This window comes from Molothrus aeneus, chromosome 2 (assembly GCF_037042795.1).
Source record: "Molothrus aeneus isolate 106 chromosome 2, BPBGC_Maene_1.0, whole genome shotgun sequence".
Lineage (NCBI taxonomy): Eukaryota > Metazoa > Chordata > Aves > Passeriformes > Icteridae > Molothrus > Molothrus aeneus.
This window is the reverse complement of record NC_089647.1, coordinates 87,501,789-87,522,678: the sequence shown is the minus strand read 5'-3', so window position 1 is coordinate 87,522,678 and position 20,890 is coordinate 87,501,789. Positions and strand designations below refer to the sequence as shown.

The following is a 20,890-nucleotide window of genomic DNA, read 5'->3' as shown; positions in this document are numbered from 1 at the left end:
AAAGGGCTAGGTCTTACACTGCATGCTGACATCAGTACAAGAAAACAAATTGATCTTGACATGACTAAATCAGAGTTTCAAGCAAGATTTTCATTTAATATCCAGTTGATATTTGAATTTTCTGTTATTGGGAATGATCATCATTCAAAAAAGGTAATATGCCAGACCCTACCAGGAGCTGCTGCAAAATGGAGAGTGGTTTAAGGATGCAACAGGAAAGAGCAGCAACAGTGGTCAGCAAGAACCGTGGAAAGAAATGATGGAGGCAAGTGCCTGCAGCAGTACCTGTGTTCTGGACAGTGTGTTGCAAAGCAAGGATAAATATGTGCATATCAATAATAGTATGCAGGACAGAAGATTTGTGCAACTTTTCTCCTAGAGGGTTGTTCCCTCAGTTCCCTCTGGAGATCCCACCAGTTTTGTCCCCTGGTCCGTCTGATGCCACATGGCATTACTGTTTGATAGAATCATAGAATGCCTTGCATCTGGTTCCAAACCCCCTCACAATGACCAAGGGACATCCTCAGCTCTGTCAGGTTGCTCAGAGCCCCATCACACCCAACCTTGAATGTTTCCTGGGATGAGGCATCTGCCATCTCCCAGAGCAACCTGTTCCAGAGTTTCACCGCCCTCATCATAAAAAGTTCTCGTACCTAGTCTGAACCTACCTTCTCCTAGTCCTACTGCTACAAGTCTACTAAAAAGTCTGTCCCTATCTTTCTTATAAGCTCTCTTTAAGTACTGAAAAGCTGCAAACAAGTGTTTCCAGAGCCTTCTCTGTCTCCTAGGATAGGTGCTTCAACCTTCTGATCATCTTTGTGGCACTCCTCTGGACCAGCTCTAACAGGTCCATGTCTTCCCTGTACTGAGGACCCCAGAACTGGACACAGCACTGTAGGGTCTCACAAGGGCAGAATAGCAGGGGAGAATCCCCTCCCCCAGTCTGCTGGCCATGCTGCTTTTGAGGCAGGATATGGTTGTCTTTCTGGGCTGTGAATGTACATTGACAGTTCATGTCCAGCATTTCCACCACAACTATCCTCAAGTCGTTTTTGGCAGGCTGCTCTCAATGTTTAATTGGACAAATTTGTTTGTTTTGGAAATACCAAAATATAGCAAGGTGGTGTGAGGGATTGCAAACTGGAGCAGCAAAAATTGCAAATGCTACAAAAAATCTGCTCTCAGCAAAAATTCATGACTGGGACAATGGAGCCAGGACCTGTATGCTAAGCCATCCTGCAGGGATGGCAGGAACCTGGCAGGGATTAACAAAACCCACTGGCCAGGTAAGTTATAAGTACATCTGTCTTGAGCCACTGCTGTGATTTAAAGCAACACGACTCCTGTACGTGACTCATGATTCCTCTTCAGGACTGCCCATCATGGAAAAGAAACAGGAAATGTCCATGGTTTTAATTTTCACTCTCTGAGCAAAGCGCAGTTATGATGAACACCAAATTGCACCTTCTCTTTTCTTAACTGTCTTCTTTTTTCTTACATTTCAATTAAGTCATGGAATACCTTGGGTACTTCCTCATTTTTGTCCCTGTCCCCCTGTCCCTACTCTGCAAAGGGTGAGAAGGTTGGTACTCACTGTAAAGAAGTAGTGGATGGTTTTGAAATTTTCATGCCACTCTCAGCCATCTCGATAGCCAATTTTATCTCCATCTTTTTGTACAATGACACAAGGCTGGATTTGGGCTGGTGTTCCCGAATTAAAATTTTCTTCAAATACTTATTATCAAACTTCTTAAATCTGCAAAAGAGATACCAAAATCAAAGTGTAGAAAAGGAAATATGTTTTCATTTCTGTACTACAAGCTGATCTTCATTCAAATGCATATATCTACAATTCAGTGGTGGAAACTGAATACAAATTAGAGGCACCTGTGGACTCCTGAAGGCCTGGTGAGCTGAGACCTTTAGGAGGATATTTGGCATAGTCTACTGGTCCACAGAGATTGCAGAGCCCGCTAGACAAAAGAAAGAAACAAGCTGCAATCAGAGCAAAAAAGAGGGCTGCGTGTATGTTTGCATATTGCACTGGCACATTTGTCAGAAAAGAATACGGCCAGTCTCCATGCTTTTGTACAAATGTTGCATTATAGAAGGACATAACAGCAGCAGCTGCTCTTACTGTAATCCTGGCCTATTCAGCCAGCCACCAATGAGGCTCTAAGTGGCCCAGCAGTTACAGTAGTTAGGGCCCATTACATTGCTGATAATTTTGAATCCTGACAATTAGAGCAGAGAAAATACATTTCTTTGTATTCTGAATAACAGAGAAATTGAAAGGACCCCAAAATACTATGTGCTTGCATGCTGCAGATTGTCAAATATTGCTAATGTGTGGCATAATTTGAATGTGAATGTGTGTGGGTGCCTTGGAACAGGTACATGCTTTCAGGCAGACATTTAGCAGAACAACAGCAGATCTTCAGCAGAGCAACAGTTCTGTTTCTTTCAAAGGAACGGTTTACCACAGCAAGGTAAGGTGCTCCACAATGCTGGGAAAAGCACTACAGGGTTTGTATCTTTCTTTCCTTAGTAAAGGCTGTTTTTATTCATTAATAGCAGAGGAAGGTACACAAATATTTGCACGGGGATTACAGCTCTTTATGTTTCTCTGTGTAATAAAAAGCCTCCTGGATTGTCATTGCTTAGGTAATTAATTCTGTACACAACTTTAAAGCTGCATACAAAAGTTGAGGGAATACTTTTTAATACAATCTTCTTATATTAAATGTCCTAGACACTGTGTGTTTTTTGAATCTGTCCATGAACAAAACACTACATTTATGGCTAGTTCAGGGAAAATTGTCTTTTCAAAGCTATCAGGTAGATATGGGACAAACGGATGCCATTTACTCACAGATATGTGTAAATGTAGCTATTTAAATGGATTTACTGCTCCAACAGAGATTTGTTCAGTTTGTTGACTGCACAGACAGTGGTGTGGTCCCAGCAGATGGATGTCCTAAAGCTATCTCTGTACTCAGAACTAAGAAGACATTTCAGATTCTGGGTATGCCCTAGTACATTCTGTCATTACTCCCCATTGGGACAAGAATTGGATGCAAACTAGTCATCCTCTTCCCCCTCTGAATTTCTGTTTTCCATAGGGAGAAGCTTGAGAGGACTTGCCATACGTCCCAGCAGACACCCTTGGCTGGATTACTGGAGTCCAATGCTGAAAGGTCAGACAGGATTCCAGCACAGAAGCCTAGGCAGAACTAAGGATAACTTTTAGCCCACGGCATCATAATAAAATGTTTGGGGGAAAGAAAAATTAGTCTTTTCCCTGCTTCCTTTCATGCTGTGGTGGTGGCCAACATGTCCACAGGACTCCCTTAGGGAAAAGGTAAAGGGAACAGGAGATCTATCTCTTCTGAGCAGAGCCTGGAAGAGCTGCAAAGCTTCACAAAACCACCTCACACTGTTGATGGAAGGGACAATGTGTGCCCTGAATTTCTGAGTAAAGACTAGCTTGAGAGTATCTGCTTATGCTACTGACTGTTTAAATTCAAACACTCCCTTCAGCACTCTTATTTAGATTTTACTGAATGCGAAGACCTGTAAGGACAGGTGACTAATTATTACTGATTCTCTGCTACTGTGGAGGCTCACAGCAAAAGCCATCAAAGCACTGAGACCATGTGTGGCTTATGTTCTAAATCCAGAGTTAAAGAAGCGTTTCCTGGGATCTCAGATTTATACCAAGGGTGTGCACAGGCTGATGTCTGCAGCATGAGTTGCCATGCTATGTTTTTCTTTCGGAAGGCTTATTTTCTGCTTGTGCAGATCCAATTTAGCAGGCAATGTATGAACATTGCACTCTCAAGAGTTAATGGTTACTCAGGAGTTCTGTTTCTAGAAAGAGATACAGCACATGACCACAGCATTTTGATTTCCTCTTCTATTTACCTACTATATTTTACCTGATAGATAGGTTATTTTATTATATTAGACTGCAATAAGACATACTTACTTATCTCTCAGTTGATAATGACTCCAATGTCCACATATGTCTTCAATACCTGCTTTCAAGTGATCCATCAACTACAGGAAAAAAACATGGAAACATTGTAAGTGGCCATTATGAAATGTCCATGTTTTCATTATGAAATGTTACCACAAATATGCACTTATTGAAATTATTTTGAGATTTATTGTTTTCCTGGAGCATGTGAGTTAATTCTGAAAGCATCTACATTTTTCTAAAAATCAAGGCAAAGAGGCCACTGCGGCAGCTTGGCTGCAGTGGCAGTGTTTTGATGGGAGCAAAAAATTTTCGGGTCCCTTTTGTCTACTGAACCCAAAATATAAATTCTTGGTTCTGTTTCCCCTCCAAGTTTCCCCTCCTCATGCATGGCCTTCCTGGGAGAGGCACAGGGCCACATACCAACACCTTCACCTTGACAGATAAACTCTGAGGAATTTGCAGAATGACATGAGACTGGTCACTGCTACCTTCTGTTACTTTCAGTTCTTTTGTGTGCTTGTCCAGCACTATAGAGACAGAAAAAGGCCAATTCTTACAGACATATTGGCATAAGGGGTGCTTTAAAATGCAGGTTCTCTTCAAGGTTCATTGTAAATGTTCAGATAGGAGGAATTAAATTCACTTAAAATTCAACATCAGTTCAGATGTTCTAATTTTGCTAATATCTCTTCAGCTTACATCTGTGCGTGTGTTTAATTTTAAGACACAGCATTTCTGTTGATTTCAAATGTATTCCCTATTGTGAAATGAAAGAATGTACATAGGTTTTCTGTAATGTTAAACCAGATTGAACAATTTCCTGTTATTTTATATAATAGTAATTTGGGAACTGAAGTAAATGTTTGAGAGGACAAAAGATCACTGCTCAGAATAACTCAAAACTAAGTTTGCAGTTCAATGGTTCAACTCAGTTCAATAAATCTGGATTAAAGACTTTTAAGACTTCAGTGTCTAGAACTGGTCAAAAGATGGCAACAAGTGTTTCTGACTAATCCAGCTAGGAAGGATGGTGAGTACTTCGATAAACATTACCTTTCTCTTTCTGTCGTCCCATGGTCAAAGTGCCAATGAATAAGGGACCTAATACACCATGACACTTGTGGATGATAATATAATATGATAGTAAATATGAACATGAGATGCAAGATCTCAGAAAATCATGCCTAAGTTACCTCCTTACGTTCTTAAAAGCATTGAGAATCCAAATGCACAGAATGCCAGATTTCCAAGGGCTTCCCTCTTTCCAGCTCTTTTAGAATACCTGTTCGTTTCTTTTTGGGTTACTGATATTAAAAACTTACTCGCACATGAATTTCTTCATTTATAGATTCCTTTTTGTTCGTCTTTTTAACATCCAGATATCTGACCAATGGTCCGATTGTGATTCCCTGCATTTGGAATAATGAGTTGAATTGTTAAATATCTTTTAGGCAAAAATAGAAAAAAAGCAAAAGGGGATAATTTTAATCAGTTAGGAAAGCTGTGTCTTAGCACAGAAATTAACTATTATTTGTATGGAGAGCTACAGAAGAGAATCTAAAATAAAAAACTTTTTAATGAGAGTTTTTTTAAGTGAGATTCTATTTATTGGCATAGTCTAATAATGTAAAGTAACTGACTCATTGGCAATCATCTTCAAAAGAGGATTCATTTGAAAAAAAAATAATCTTTGCGAGGTCTGGAAGTCTTAAAACCATTTACTTCAACATTTTCAGAATTAAACATTCCAGGGGTTTTTCACTTAGAAACAGTTTTCAGCTTTTCCCATTTCATTACTGCACTGCTACAGAAAACCATTTTAAAAGTGGAAATAGAAACTTTTTTTTTTTCCTGAAACGTTCTGGTGGAACTTAAGTGCCTTACTTTACACTATCCCAAGTGCATAGTGCCCCATTGGCACCCTAGAGGATCTGAGACCTTGGTATTGGAAAATGCAAAATATGGGATGCAGAGTTCTCTAGAAGTTTCAGTTCTTCCAGGTACAGCAGTAAGCAAGGTGGAATAACTCAAATATCAAAAGTAGACACCTATACTTACAAATGTGACTTATTCACTTCATTTTTTAAAATATTCTTTTACAAAGGATTTCAAAATATTTGTACTTGGTCTCTAAGATGAAGTTAAAAGTATAAAATTCAAAAGCTGTCACAGAACAGACATACTGTTTTCTGGTCAGTTTGAGATACATCACGAATAATGACTGAATCACTACTGAAAGGTAAAGCTAAAAGACTTCTTAAATTGGAAGCACCAGGAAATGCATGTGGAATGAACATAAATAATTTTGGACACCAAGTGCCCTCTCCCCTGAATATTTTAAAAGACACATGTTTTCAATACACAATTTTTGTATTACCTATAAGCTCTTAAAAAGGCTAATTACACAGTACAGTGCTAAATCTGGCCCTAAAATGCAATAACTTGTCCTAGCCTAAGAGTGAATTCAATGCAATTTTCACTATGAAGCTTTCAGTCACGTCTAGTACATGAAAGTTATCAATTAAGAAATATACATACTTGGATGAACACAGTGAAATATATAACCACAATAGTCGCAGTGATGAATAGGTTTTTTCTGGGGAAAAGATTCACTGGAAGCAAGAATGCAAGAGAAAAGCTGCTGGCTCCTCGGAGGCCGCTGTAAGAAATAATGAGTTGGTCTTTGAAGGTGAAGGGATATGTTCGGAACTTGTTACTGATGTAGAAGAGAGCAAACACACCTGGGAAGGGATAAAAAAAACCCCACAGCTATTATTAATCAAGGAGAAAAAGAAAATATTAAATATTAAAAGCAAAGCAATTGTTGTTTTGGGGAACTGTTGACAGCCCATGTTTTTTTCTCTTTTGGTTTCTTGTAGCTTCTCTCTGACCAACCGCTAAATTTGGCTTGTGTGAAATATGTCCTACAAAATACTGTGGTTCCTAACAGCTTCAGGATTTAAAATCATTAACACAGTTTGGAAGAGAGATTAGGGGAAAATATTTACTTCCTATACTTATGTTGTATAATTTCCTCCAAAGTGTTCTGGAGAAAAGGAAAACAACTGGATGAGAGTTTTCCCTGGGCCTTCCCTTGCAATGTTTCCTGCTTTCTGTACAGTGTCTGCCTAAAGTGTTTGAACAGTGTTTTACCAACAAGTCCAGTGGACAGGTTCACTGAAAGACAAAGAATAATAGCATTTTAAATTTTTATCCTTGGGTTTATTATGACTCTAATTCTTTGTTTATTTCTCAAACTTCATTTTATTTTAATAAAATTTAAAATTTATAAGATAATCTGAGGCTGTGTAAGGACTGCAACTTGTCTTTATAGTGTAGTTTTAGCAATTTGTTTGATTCGCTTCTTATATATCCTATGTTTTATGTGGAAACCATTAAATTACTTACATAAAAGCTGACAAATGCGGTAGGTTGCTGGATATCGCTTTATGCAAAACCTTTTTTGGCTACTTATAATTATGCTAGGCATCAGGTACTCAGAGTGAAACAGCCTATGTGAGGTATCAACCTCAGGCCACTTCTCTTTATTTTATTCAAGTTCCAGAGAAAATGATGTAATCATTTTAACACACAAATTTCGCAGAAAATGTTTTGTCCTTCCTCTGGAAAGCTCTAGCACTCCCCTTGGTGTCTGAGAGAAGGATGGACATGTGGCTGGAAAACAGCTTTTATATCAGGAGAGCCTTGTTTCTGTCTTAATTAGAAGGATACTTCAAAATGGAGAGCAAGCCTTTAAAAATTCAGAGGCCACACTTGGTCCAGATGCAGCAAGAAAATATGTAATTACTTCCTTTTTGGTACCACCTTCAGAACACCAACCACCAGCCTTCTTATTCCTTCTCCTTTTTCAGCATTACTGTCAACTCATCCTGGACATTAGGAGGAGATGAGAAACTGTGTCTCACAACTTGTCTGACATCATCTATGAACTGTCCTGTCCATGCTAGAGGAATCTGTCCCACAGTTCAGGGAGTAGGGCACCTTTGCAGGAATGGGACATACCATGTGCAAAAATGGAGTAATTTCATATAGGCACTACTTTTTAGCAGTTTAAAACTTTAGAGGAATCTGTCCCACAGTTCAGGGAGTAGGACACCTTTGCAGGAATGGGACATACCATGTGCAAAAATGGAGTAATTTCATATAGGCACTACTTTTTAGCAGTTTAAAACTTTAGACTCGACTTGTGATTAGTAGTAGCATAGTGCTGTTGGCCCACATGTGGTATAAATCCCTGTTCAGGTATCTATTAGTGCTAATTTTCACCTTCCCTCTTTTCCTATGCCTCCAGCCCTCCCAGCCCAGGACCTGTAGTGTTATAGCACTGGAAGTGTGATGATCTACATTACCTAATTATTAGGTCAATGACAGTGTGTTGTAAAATCATTATGAGGCCCACTTATCTAAGGGGCATATAGTAAATAAAGATATAAACATCTCTATAAGTGTAATCATGGCAATATATTAATTTTTCTTTTAAAAAATCCATTTTCACCTAAATGTAAAGTCTTTGCTTGGAGACTTGCATTCAGATTTGTGTGGAGCTTTTTTCCTCTTTTTCTCTGTGTGTCGATGTGTGAAATTTGCTTGTCACTAATATGAACTAGTAAACTTATTGTTAAACCAGTTGTGCCAGTCCCCACAGACTTTTCTAACAAAATTTTGTGCCAAAGATTTTTTCTCATAGATGCAGAGAAGGTTGTCTGCAAGAGTTTACTTACTCAGTGTCCGCCAAATGAGGCAGAAGAACAGAGTGAAGCAAATGAAGGCCCAGTTCCATTCATGGTTTTTCCCCACTGTAGACACTCCCATGAACACAAAAATCAGGGTCTCACTGATGCTACTTAGCATCTTCATGAAATATTTTATTGTGGTGTAAGAATTCTGGGAAACATTCTCCTCCACATATTTTTTCATTGTCACTGCACATGCTGTCATCCTGTATCAAGCAAAACATCAGAGATCAGCCATGACCTGTTCTTCTTTTCAGTTAAGGACAACATCAGCCATCATTACCTGTACTCTCCACCACCAGGTTCTGACCTTCATCAAAGCAAGCATTTTATTTCCCCAGTAACATTAGCTATTTCATTAGATAGAAAAGGATCTTCATTCACGTTTACAAATCTGTTTTACTTATAGGATAAAGGAAGCAAACCAGTCGGCCTTTCTGACAAGGAAGGGAGGGGATCACATTCCAGCTCAAAGTCCATTTTATCCTGAATGCCTAACATGGAGCCACCAAGCACCAAATATTTGTCTCAAACAACAGGCAGGTCGGTTTTGTACCAGCCTACAGGTGGATCAGTTAGAGGGACATAACCTGCCTGGAATGTCACCTGGGTGACATTCTCCCTTGAGGTGGCAGTGCAGATCATGGTAGCCCCACGCCAGGGCCGAAGCTACCATGGCTCCCTGGCAGATCAGCAGTGCCAGGGCAAGCTGCAGGACTCTCCAAGCACAGCAGCCCATTGTGGCACAGCAGGAGAAAATTCAATTATCCTACAGAGGTGTCCTCCTCCCTGCAGTTACCTAGGGTGTGTGGAATGTGCCTAAGAAGGCAAAGGGATGTTTTCCACTTCTCCACTGTTAATGAAGACTAGAGCTTGTGTCAGAGGCATCAGCAGCCACCCAGCACAGATGCTGGTGACAATCACATGGAGCAGCAGTCTTTGATCAGCCCTACTGAAGGGGATTTCCTTTTCCCCTCTGCATTTTCCATAGGTAACACACAGATTGAGTGCTATGCTAGTAACATATTCCATCACCTATCTAGTTTCTACTGATATGAGTTTAGTCTCTGGGGGCCTCTTGTAATGATATTTTCCAAACTTGTGAATTCAGAGAATGATGACTGTTCACTAGATAACCTTCCTCTAGTTTCAGTTCATTTAATTTCCACTGAGAAATCTCAAGGGTATCCTGGTGGAGCTGAGTCATTTAGCATGTCCAAGGACACTCCAAGACAAGGCCATTAGGTATTAATGATTAATACTGTTGACTTTCAGATACACATACATAATAGACTTTCATGATCCAGGTGAAAAATGAATGAATCCTCAATAATTCAGAAAGGTGGCAATAAGTTTCCATCTCTAAAACAAGCAATAATTTCCTTAATGAAGCAGTAAGAATAATAAATCCAAATTATATTACCATTCTTAAATTACTAATAATTTCAGAACTCTAATGAAAATAAGAAGTGAAAGAAATAAAGAGCTATGTGATCCGTGCAAGGAGTAGGTGGGGAAGCAGTATTTTGGGCAGTGCAGGTAGGAAGAGGTCCATATGGTTTTACTGTTCACTGCACAGTACATCTAATCCTGCTCAACTAAAGTTGCCAGTCAGCTCAATCTGAGCCTACATTTGGGTATACAAAACATAGCACAAGACTCATCTGCTTTGTATAGTTGCTCAAGATAATCTATATCCAGTCTAACTACTTATTTCATATGTTTAAATATTCAAATACTGTTTCCCAGGACCATCCTGCAAAGGTTATTTTTATAATGGCAATTCTGCTCTGAAGCTGACTAACCCAGGGTTTTTCACCTGCAGAGGAGAAAGCTTCAGGAGCACCTTATTTCAATCTTTTGACATTTAAAAGAGGCCTATAAGAAGTATGGAGACAAACTTTTTAGTATCACCTATTGCAATATGACAGGGGATAATAGTTTTAGACTAAAAGATTTAGGTAGATTTAGACTAGATGTAAGGAAAAACTATTTTACAATGAGAGTGGTGAAGCACTGGAAGAGGTTGCTCAGAATGGTGGCAGATATCCCACCTGTGAAAACACTAAAGGTCAGTTTGGATGAGGCTCTGAGCAACCTGATCTAGCTGAAGATGTCCCTGCTCATTGCCAGGGCATTGGACTACATGGCCTTTAAATGTCCCTTCCAACCAAAACCATTCCGTGATTGTGAAATCAGAGCTTCACAAGTTGAGGTGAGTAAATGTACCTGTCTGGACATCAGCAGCCATATGCTTGTATTTGTTAAGTTTAAACTGGTTTGTCCTCGATAAAGGGAATCACTTTCTGCAACACGAGGTCATCCAAGGCCCTCATGAAAGCTCAGAGCCAGCAGAGCCCATGCAAAGCTGCTGCCCCCCACCAGCTGTGCACTGAGCCTGCGGCAACCAGCAGCACCAGCTGGAGCATTTAGCAACAGGAGGTCTCCACCTTCTTATGCTGCACCCTGCAGGTGGGCTGGTTTGGGTGGTATCCTTGCAAGCCACTTGCCAGCAGCTTTCTCCTTAAGTCTCTCACTTCCATCCCTGTTCCTTTCTCTTCAGCTCCTTTCCTGCTACCATCTTCTTTCCTTCCCACAATTCTCACCATTCCTGCATTTACTCCAGTCAAGAGCCTAACAGCTTTCTCTCTGCAGCAGGCACCCACACCATCACATACTTTGAGGAACATGTCCCCAGCATCACAGCAGTATCAAGCTATCCTGACCACAAAAATAAAATACTGCTAATATTCATATACATGACTATAAGTATGCATGTGTAGGTGATGTTCTCTTTCACCTGGTATTTCCTCCAGTTTCAATCTCAGTGATGCTGTTCAAATGTAATATAATTCCAGTGAATGGTGTTAGGGCTGATGTTCACAAAGAACTCAGATGTGCTTTCTTATATTTTCCATACCCATCACTTTATGTCTCTCTTAGAATCTGATGGTGAAGCTGCTTAGAAATAAATACAGATAAACTGCTGTAGTATCAAATCATTCTCTTCTGCTGCTGATCTTATCAGAGATAGCAGGCAGATGGTGGCAGCACTGGCAACTTTACACACAAACAGCATGTGAAGTACCAGTACTTTTGCCAGCGTCCCTTGGTAGAATATCTGTGCCTACACTGACTGTGGGTTTGCTTTTCCTAATCACCACTGCATTTTACAGATCTCTAAGAATCTGTGCACTGCCTCTCTAATGCCTGTGTTGCACCAACCTTGAGCAAACCACCACAAAACAACACCAGTTCCTCAAAGAGATCATCCAAAAAGCTGTAAGGAATACTCACGCCAAAATGCCAGAGATGTAAAGGGTTTCAGCAGACAAGTATGAGAGGTAGCTGAACATGAAGACCAGCAGGGGTTCGATTGAAGAGACGTTGCGGGTGAAACGAGTCATGAATGCTGAGACAAATCCAAACACGATGCCAAACAAGACTCCACCCAGCCCCACCACGAAAAAGCGAGCAAAGCCAGCAAAGACATCGATGGATTCAATTTCTTCATACCTGTGCATCTGGGTGAAGGCAATGAAGATGTTGTATAAAACCTACATGTGAAAATAAGAAAACAGCAGTTGGGCATCTTTTCTGAACCTGGCACCTATTTCATAGGTGCGTGTGTTTAGTGTCTGTGTTTGCCAGAAATTGCTTTAGACAGATCAGCAAAGTAACAATTGAAATCTCAGCTGGTTCTTAACAAGTCTCAGAAATATGAGTCCATTAAGTGTCCTGAAAAAGAGCAACAACAACAAAAAAAAATAGTAAATGGCTGTGGAATAACATTGAGTAATAAAAAAAATACTCTCTTTTCTTGGTTTGTTTGAGAGTTAATTTAATTTTTGGTCCTTGTAGAAAAGGTTAAGAGCTCATCTGGGTACCTTAAACACCATGGAGGGTCTATCCTCCATGTTCTCCTTCTGAATCAGGCTGGGGCAGGGTAGGGACTAGGAGTCACATATTTGATTTAAGTCCCATTTAGTTTGTCTATAGGATCAGTCAGTAGACTTGACAAACGTCATCAGATGGACATGGTAATGTTGCATATTTTTCAAAAGCACTTGACACATAAAAATCATGAAACATCACTGAGAATAGGACTGGGAAAGGAAGATGGTAGCCTCAGTTTCATTCTCTAGCTAGGTAAAAAAAGCCTCTCTATCATCACATATTTGGAGTTTGGTGCTACTTAACCACCTCCCAAGATAACCATCTAGAAGCATGAATGAAATGCTGTGACTCTCTAAATGTTCTAAAGACCCTGCACATATATATATTTTGATTAGAAATCTTGAAATTGCAAAAATTAAAAGAAAATATCAGATTAGAAGAAAGATTCAATTTAATGCAAATTACAATTTTATGTAATGTATTATATAATTTGGACTGTAAAGATAATATCTTAGAGAAGAAAACTTTACCAAACTTCTATTATCAATAATTTCTATTCTTCAGAAACTGTTAATGAAAAATTTTCAGCAAATTCCACTTTCATTCATCTTTTAGAAACTAACAGAAAATTTCCAGAGCAGTGTAGTAATAAAAAGGCCTTAGAGGTTGCTGACAATCAGTTAATATTAAGTCCTGGCAGATCTGTTTACAGTGACTGTGTAACACATGAAAGTCACCTTTAGTTTTGAAGAGAATTTGGGAAATAACTAGACACCAGCTCTCCAAAGCTGTTGCACGAAAGCATTAGTTCAAAAACAATAAATAGACCAAAGTAATTTGCATTTTATGGTTTTCTTTGGTCTTTCTTCTTCATCTAGTTAATTCCAGAAGGTTATTAAGAAGACTAAAGCAGGTATTTGCAGGTAGAAGAGTCAAGCTCATTAGGATAATAATTACTGCTCAGCTACTATCCAATCTTAAATTGCTCCTGGGGACATATAACCTTGAGCTGTCACACAGTCTGTTCTCCAGGAGGCTCACTGCTAATAGTTCTGGGAGACAGACAAAGCCTAACAAAATATTTCTTTTAAGAAAATACCCAGGACTTCTTTTTCCTAATGCCAGTGTATGAAATTTGTCACTTCAGCGGCAGATAAGGAAAAGAAGGTTCATGTTTTCACAGTAAGCAAACCTCACCCTACCTACCCTATAGATTTAATTTCAGAGCCTGTTTTCTCTGTTTCCCTTTCTTGTAGACTTTGACCTCTTCCTAAGAGTTGTGATTCTTTATAAATGGTACCACAGCATGATTCTATGCTGACTTAAGAAGATTCTCAGCAAATGACTTAAGAATGCTTTTCACTTTTCTAGTTCCTCAAGTATCCATATGATTTAACTGATTTGGCATAAAAATGAAAGTTATGGAAATATGAATGACATAATTTCTTTTTTTTTTTGTAACATGCTTTGTAGCAGTAAACTGTTCTGTATCACAACCTGCACTGTGTCATATAAGTAAGGTTCAGCTAAGTTACATTGCAGTGTTTATGCCAGTAAATGGATTACTAGAATTCTTTATATATTAGGAAAGCCTGAATCAGATTAGGAGGCTTTTGTTCACACAAAAAGAGATGGATTGATAGTGGTCTCATGTAGCAACCCTGAGAACATCATGATTTGGGTTGCTTGGAGAGGATTTTGTACTACTGGGCAGCTCTCAGAACAACAGAGAGGAGCAGAGAGCATGACACTGCTGCCACAGGAGACTCCCCAGGGACTGCTCCGTGTTCCAGGTGTCTGTGTACGATTACTGCACACACAATCCACACCAGAAGCATTGGAAGAAGAGATTTTCAAGTGGCTGCCTTAACCACCAACACAGGCTGTCTTGATAATTCTTTCTTACCACCCTGCTGATTCTTTCTGACCACTGTAGCTGGTTTCACTCTAATGACAGTGGAACAACTTTTACAGCAGGAGCAGAGAATATCTCTATCCTCCTATCTAGCATCCAAACTAGTGATCAAAATCTTTCTCAGTGACATTAGAGGCACTTTCAAATCTCCTCAAATAAAAAAACTAATTTTACTTAGGTCTTCAACATGTATTAGATTTAACTATTCTGCTGCTTACAAAGAAGACAGGGTTCCATTAGAGAATACAGCCAGTGCCCCTAATGTTGAGTACAGCATGATATTTAGGTGTTCTCAGTATTTCTAAAATCAAGCCTCAGAGATGAAGCAGTCAGGGAATATTCCATTTCCTGATTCATATCAGTGGCTCAGCTCCTGTTTAGAAACAGAATTGTCTGTGTATATGTGGGAGCAGAACTTCAGATGGCTGAAACACTTCACAGCAAAATCAGGGTATTCCACCTGAGTTCAGTCTTGAATAAGATCTGCCTGGGATTTACAATACTGTTTTTGAACAGGGCTTTGAAATTCCATTAATGTATGATGTATCCTAGGTCCAGCCCTGATGCTGTCCGAACTATTCTGATGCTGACAGCCCACTCAGAAATAACTGGGGAAAGAAGTAATTAAGAGGACTTGGAACCTTCTTTTTTCCATCCACATACATGGCCCTACTGAAGAAAAACAGAAAAGGTACCAACAGGTAAAATGAGTAAATCATCCACTTTTCTCCCACCCCCCTAAGGCAAAGTCATAACTTCTAGATTATAATTCTAATTCTACAGTCTGTTATTTTGTAATATTCTTTATATACCAACATATTAAACTAAATATAGGAGACAGAGCTATTGTTGCCCCACATGTATTACACAAGTTGAACAAAACTCATACCAGTTTTTCCTGCTGGTGAAAAAAATGTTCAAGCTGATAAGCAGGCTGGAGAATACCAGGGGATATTTGTATTTAAACAATAAAAAAATATGTATGCCTAATATATCTTGGTGATAGTATCTTTTTCAAACACTTAGAGTTAACTCAAATGAAACGGTTAAGAGCGAAATAGAAGGATAAGGTAAGAGAAGACACCTGAGATAAGTAGTTTTAAAGTCTTGGAAAAAAGTAGGTGGGATATCAGAGAGGAGACAGTCATCTGCTGGACTCCATTCAGGTGACAAATACTTCAGTCTTCTTGAGCATGAAGCCAAGTAGAGATTTTGAAAGCTCAAATGCCCAGAAAGGGGGTGAATGGTGGTTGATGCATAGATGCAGTAGCAGGAGCTGGCAAAGTGATGGCAACACAGCTGCTCTGAGATGAGCCCCAAAGATGAGTGGGGCAATGGGAACTCTCAGTGGTGCACCCAACGAAGCCCATGTACAACCTTTTCACCTCCTTTACTAACACACCCAGGGCTGCTGAGGGGTGCCTAAATCCACTGTTTTAACAGGCTTTCTGTCACTGCACATTTGTACTGTAACAGGATCCCAACTGGAAGCTCAGGTAAATACCATCAGGAGTTGGACCCATATGATAAATAGCTGGGAGAAAAGCAAAGGCAAGGTAGTGAGCCCATCAATAAAAGCATGAAACAAGCTCTTCCAGTGTGAAAACGGGGCATTACATTTTTGAGGTCAGTATTTGAAGGAGCTAAAAAGAGAAGTGTAAGAGATAGACTTATTGGGGATTTTTCTGTTACAACTGTAGCACCCAAGTAGTTTGACCATAAATGAAATAACATTTGTCCCTTAGTTCTACATCAGCCCTGTATCTCTGATCACCAAGAGGAAGGGTTTATGATCCTTAGGCCATGCCTGCGAGAAGTTACTTTGTTCCTTTTTCTTTTCTCAGTACTGGTAAACTGCACTTCTCCCATGAAGCCTTTCAGCAGTGAACTCTGTACAGATTTTACAAGTCCCAGTTGGGCTGTACCTCATGTATAGCAGTATCTGAATAGTTTTTATGTGCTTTAGATTCCTGTGATTTAAATTCTGTAAAGATCTTATCTAGTGAAACTCCTTAACCTGCTGTTAACTTGTACCACATGAGCAGTCCTGTTGGTTTCTGAGCAATAAACTTCCTGCTTGAAATTTCTTCCTTGAAAAACATGTGTTTTAAATGTTCTTGTCATTTCTGCTTACAGCTAGAGTTTCAGGTTGCTCCAATTTTAGCAGAACTAATGAGATAAGGGCAAAAACATTAGCAAAAAGGAACTTTGTAAAAACACTCTTCTATTAAAAACAAAAAATCAACAACAACAAAGAAGAGCAACAATAAAAACAGAGCCAACCAAACAAATCTCTCCTATTCAGGAAACATTGTTTCTGGATATTTATGACAACACAGCTGAAAAATTTAAACATTTGTCGGATGTCAATATTTTTTACTGCTAGAAACAGTTATGAAAAGTTCTTACTGGCGTTTGGAATTCCTGTCTAAGGTCTCTGGTGAAATTTCTGGAAGGGGCTGGAGGACAGAGTGTGGTCTCCAGCGGTTATCCACATCTGGTCTGCTTTTTGGTTTTTTTTTTTTTTCCAGAGGACCTTCTCAGGTATGTGACAAAGCAGGATCTCCTGTATTTCTACCCTTACTGCCTTCAGTCTTTAAGCAGTACAATTTTCTGTTTATTTGCTTGCACAATGTCAAGAACATTCCAAGGTCCTACACTGATCTGACCAGGAAAATCAGCTGTAGCTTATCCATTCACTTTAGTAAATGCAAGAGCACATCTCACATGTAGTGGATGTTTCCCTCTTCCAGCAGCTCTAAAGCACATGCTTTGGAAAGAGGTAATCTAAGATGTAATTTTTGCATGCATTAAAATCTCTTGTGTGTAACTGAGTGGAGTATTCATAAAATAGATAATGTATTAGGATCTCCTGTGTTCTTGTCCTGTGCCCAGTAACCCTACAAGCCAAAAGAGTCCAAAGAGGGGAAGACAAGGAGCAAAAACAAACTCACCACAGTTATGCCATCATTTAGCAGTGACTCTCCAAAGATCATCATGTAAAGCTGCTCATTAACAGAGGCTTCTTCAAAAACCACCAGAACTGCCACGGGGTCCACTGCTGAAATCATGCTGCCAAAGAGCAAGTTCTGCAGCAGGCTCAGGTCACTCAGGCCAAAGGCTTCGATCTGGCAGACTCCATAGAGGGAGAGGCCAATCCCAAATGAGCTTAGCAGAGATCCCAGAACAGACCACCACAGAATGGATCCAAAGTTTTCAAAAAATGGTCGAGTTGGCATGAAATAACCCTCCTCCAGAATAATGGGTGGGAGGAGATACAAGAAGTAAATACTACTGTCCATCACCGGTGGAGATTTGTGATGGGAAGCAAAGATGATTGCTCCTACTAGTGCTCCAATGGCAATCAGGATGCAGCTTTCAGGCATAAGTCTTGGTAATCGGTGAAAGATGTGGAAACCTTGAATAAAACATTTGGGGATTATTCAAGTTTAAATTAACCTCATATCAGACAATTGTCATGCCTGCATTTGGACACTTTGTCTTCAGACAGCCAGTTTTTGCTCTAAGGATTATGAAGGTAAAAAAAACTTCTGTTAGAAGTGTTTTTACTGCACTTCTGCAGTACTGTTCCCTTCAAAACTAAACGTTCCCACACTTGTATCACTAAAGCAGGACAAGAGTGTGACCATGAATTTCTTCTCTTCCTGCTGCCCTGCTCCCGGTTGCTGAGCAAGCATGTCTGAGTTTAAGCTCCAGTTCTGGGAAGGCAGAAACCTCTTTGAAATGATCCTCCACAATTTGGAAAGAAAATATTCTTTAAGAATCCTTACTGCCCACCTGCCATTGACTTGTCTAGTCACTATAAAAGGAACTGTGTGATCATTGTGTGAATGGGATGTGCTTGTACTAAAAATGTCAGGACTTTTTAAAATTTACAAGAATGAGAATGACGCAGACTAAGAAACTCTTAAATCCAATGTCTGTGACTCCATGTTTGAAGCTAGGTCAGCCTTCATCTTGCAACTCTAGAGGGTTCTGCCATGACAGTATTTCTGTGACCCTTACACTATCAGTCTTCAAAAGCAAAGGAACATAATATTTTTATGAAAGTTTCAATAATTTTTTTAGGACACTACTTTTTTTTACCAAGAGGTATGTTTATATCATAACTCTTCTCATCTGCTTTTTAATTTTAAAATAATTTCAACTCTTCTTCCAGTCTTACAGATAAAGGGATTGTTTTGCCTTTCAATATCTTGGAACTGTTTCCCACCCTTACATCTCAAAATCCAGAAAGAAGAAAATACCTGAACAAAACACTGAAAACTTTAACCGTTTAGAAATCTTCTTCCCTGGGTAACCAGATTATTCAGACTAACTCTTTCTTTCAAATAGATTTAAAATTAACAGCTCCACACTTTTCATCAGAAATAATGTTGTATGAAAATTCACAGTAAAAGTAACAGGTCCACCTGGGAGGCATCACACAATTCTTCTAAAGGATCTATTTCATGTTCAAAACAAGAATATTGTGTGGATGTGCCATATGTCAAGTCTTGTGCTTTATGGATGATAAATAAAGAATTTGGTTGATATGTTTAATATTAAAACACTCTGCTGATGCCATAACAAATTTAATTTTTGAGAATTTTGATTGTTATGTTACCAGTGAAAACATTTGCAGGAATCGGATTGAGGGCATCAGATATAATGAAGCTAGCAAATCATGGATAGTGGTAATGATTTTTGTCAGCTGGGTGACTATGACAGGAAAAATGTTTATCTCCTGGCCACCTTCACAAAAGCATCAGTCTCACCTGATGATTCTGGATATTCTCACCTACCAGCTTCTTCTAAGAAAGGGTTCAAAAATCCCACACAAAGTTCAAAAGAAAAGTATTTTATGTGTGCAACTCTTCACATTACTACCATCTTCTTCATTTATTTGGTATTGCTGCATTAATTCTAAATGGTCAAAAAAATTTCAGCCCAGCCATGAAAATGTATAAGACATGATGAGCCTTTTTTTGCAATATTAATTACAGTTCCTACTGCAATTACTACTCCCTGAGTTGCATTTCCCCTTTCAGATACCCACATGGAGCTCTAACAGAAGCCAGTTGCATTGCTACGTATTCAAAAGATACTTAGCCTACATCCCTGATGATCCACACCCTCAGAGACCCTCACTCTCTCTCCCCAGTATTACTTTTCACACCAACTTCAAGGAGCAAATAAGTAAAACAAAGACTCAGAGGGAAATGTTTCCTTTCATTCATACAAAGGAAGAATGCTTTACACTTTCTCCCCAAAATTCGATGCACTTGAAGTCTCAGTCTGGTGTAACTGATTTCTGCAGCTGGGTCAGGTTGCAATTTCCAGTATCTTGTGATGTATAAGGACTAAAAAAATGAATGGACATCACTGTGTCAGGAAGCTCTGTTGCTATTTGCTACTCACAACCCAAGAGACCTGAAGATTAGAGGTCATATGTTAACTTAAGTAAGATGAAATCATTCTAAGGTGGAATTTTGGCAGTGCTGTGGTAATGAACATGCCTGTTCTTTTGACAGACGCTGTAAAATCAATCCCAGCTACAAATGAATGAAAGTTACTTGGTTATATTGTATTTTTTTAACTTCTTTCCAAGTTAGGAGGACCCAAGATCCCATTTTCTACTTACCTATTTTTGCAAAAGAGGCAAGGAGGATCCAAAGGGTAACTTCATAGGGAATTTGCACATAGTCATAGTCCAGTGTGAAAACATGTAGCCTCATGTCTTCAGAAGACTCAACAGCACCACTGGAATCATGTTCATAGTGAAGCAAGGCCCTCTTGCCCAGGCTGTGCTCACCCCCATGAGCAGCAGCAGAACAGGATACCACACTCAACAGCAGCAGCAGCACGTTGGAAAGCTTTGCATGTGCAAGCCTGGCAAAGCCCATGTCTGGAGCTGTGACAATTTTATTACAGATTTAGCATATAGTGGTGCATGAAGGTGTGCACAGTCACTTCTGGTGATTCACACTGCCCACAGCCACTTCTTCCTCAGGGCTGTTTCATTTACCTGTTAGAGGTCATTTTATAGTCCTTATGTGCCTGTCCCATTCCTTGTGCTGCAGACAGACCTGGAGTTTCTGTGAAGATACCGGTTGTGCAGGTTCCACTGACCCAGAAAAACCTTGGCCACAGCATTACCCTGTTGAGGAATAAAAGGACTTTTCCAACTACATAATTTATGCAGCCGCTCTGATTTTACCCCGTCACAAAAAAAAAAAAAAAAAAAAAAAAAATCAACCAAAAAAGCTCTCAATGCTCACCATTCAGGCAGCAAGCACAGCACGGGGGAATTGCATAGGTTGTGGGCAGGCAGGAGAGCCA

General features: G+C 39.5%; 1 protein-coding gene across 1 annotated transcript in view; it reads right to left on the bottom strand.

The window, feature by feature from the left end:
* The window catches only part of SLC9A4 (solute carrier family 9 member A4), a 30,458-nt gene extending 9,989 nt beyond the window's left edge, over positions 1–20,469 (bottom strand). The window contains exons 1-8 of the mRNA XM_066571591.1: positions 20,193–20,469; positions 17,503–17,966; positions 12,034–12,293; positions 8,725–8,942; positions 6,521–6,723; positions 5,305–5,391; positions 3,989–4,059; positions 1,595–1,756 (exon numbers count right to left, since the gene is read on the bottom strand). Coding sequence (XP_066427688.1) covers positions 1,595–1,756; positions 3,989–4,059; positions 5,305–5,391; positions 6,521–6,723; positions 8,725–8,942; positions 12,034–12,293; positions 17,503–17,966; positions 20,193–20,454 — 1,727 coding nt within the window. The 5' untranslated portion in view covers positions 20,455–20,469. The remainder of the gene's footprint in view (positions 1–1,594; positions 1,757–3,988; positions 4,060–5,304; positions 5,392–6,520; positions 6,724–8,724; positions 8,943–12,033; positions 12,294–17,502; positions 17,967–20,192) is intronic.
* Between the last annotated feature and the right edge of the window lie 421 nt (positions 20,470–20,890).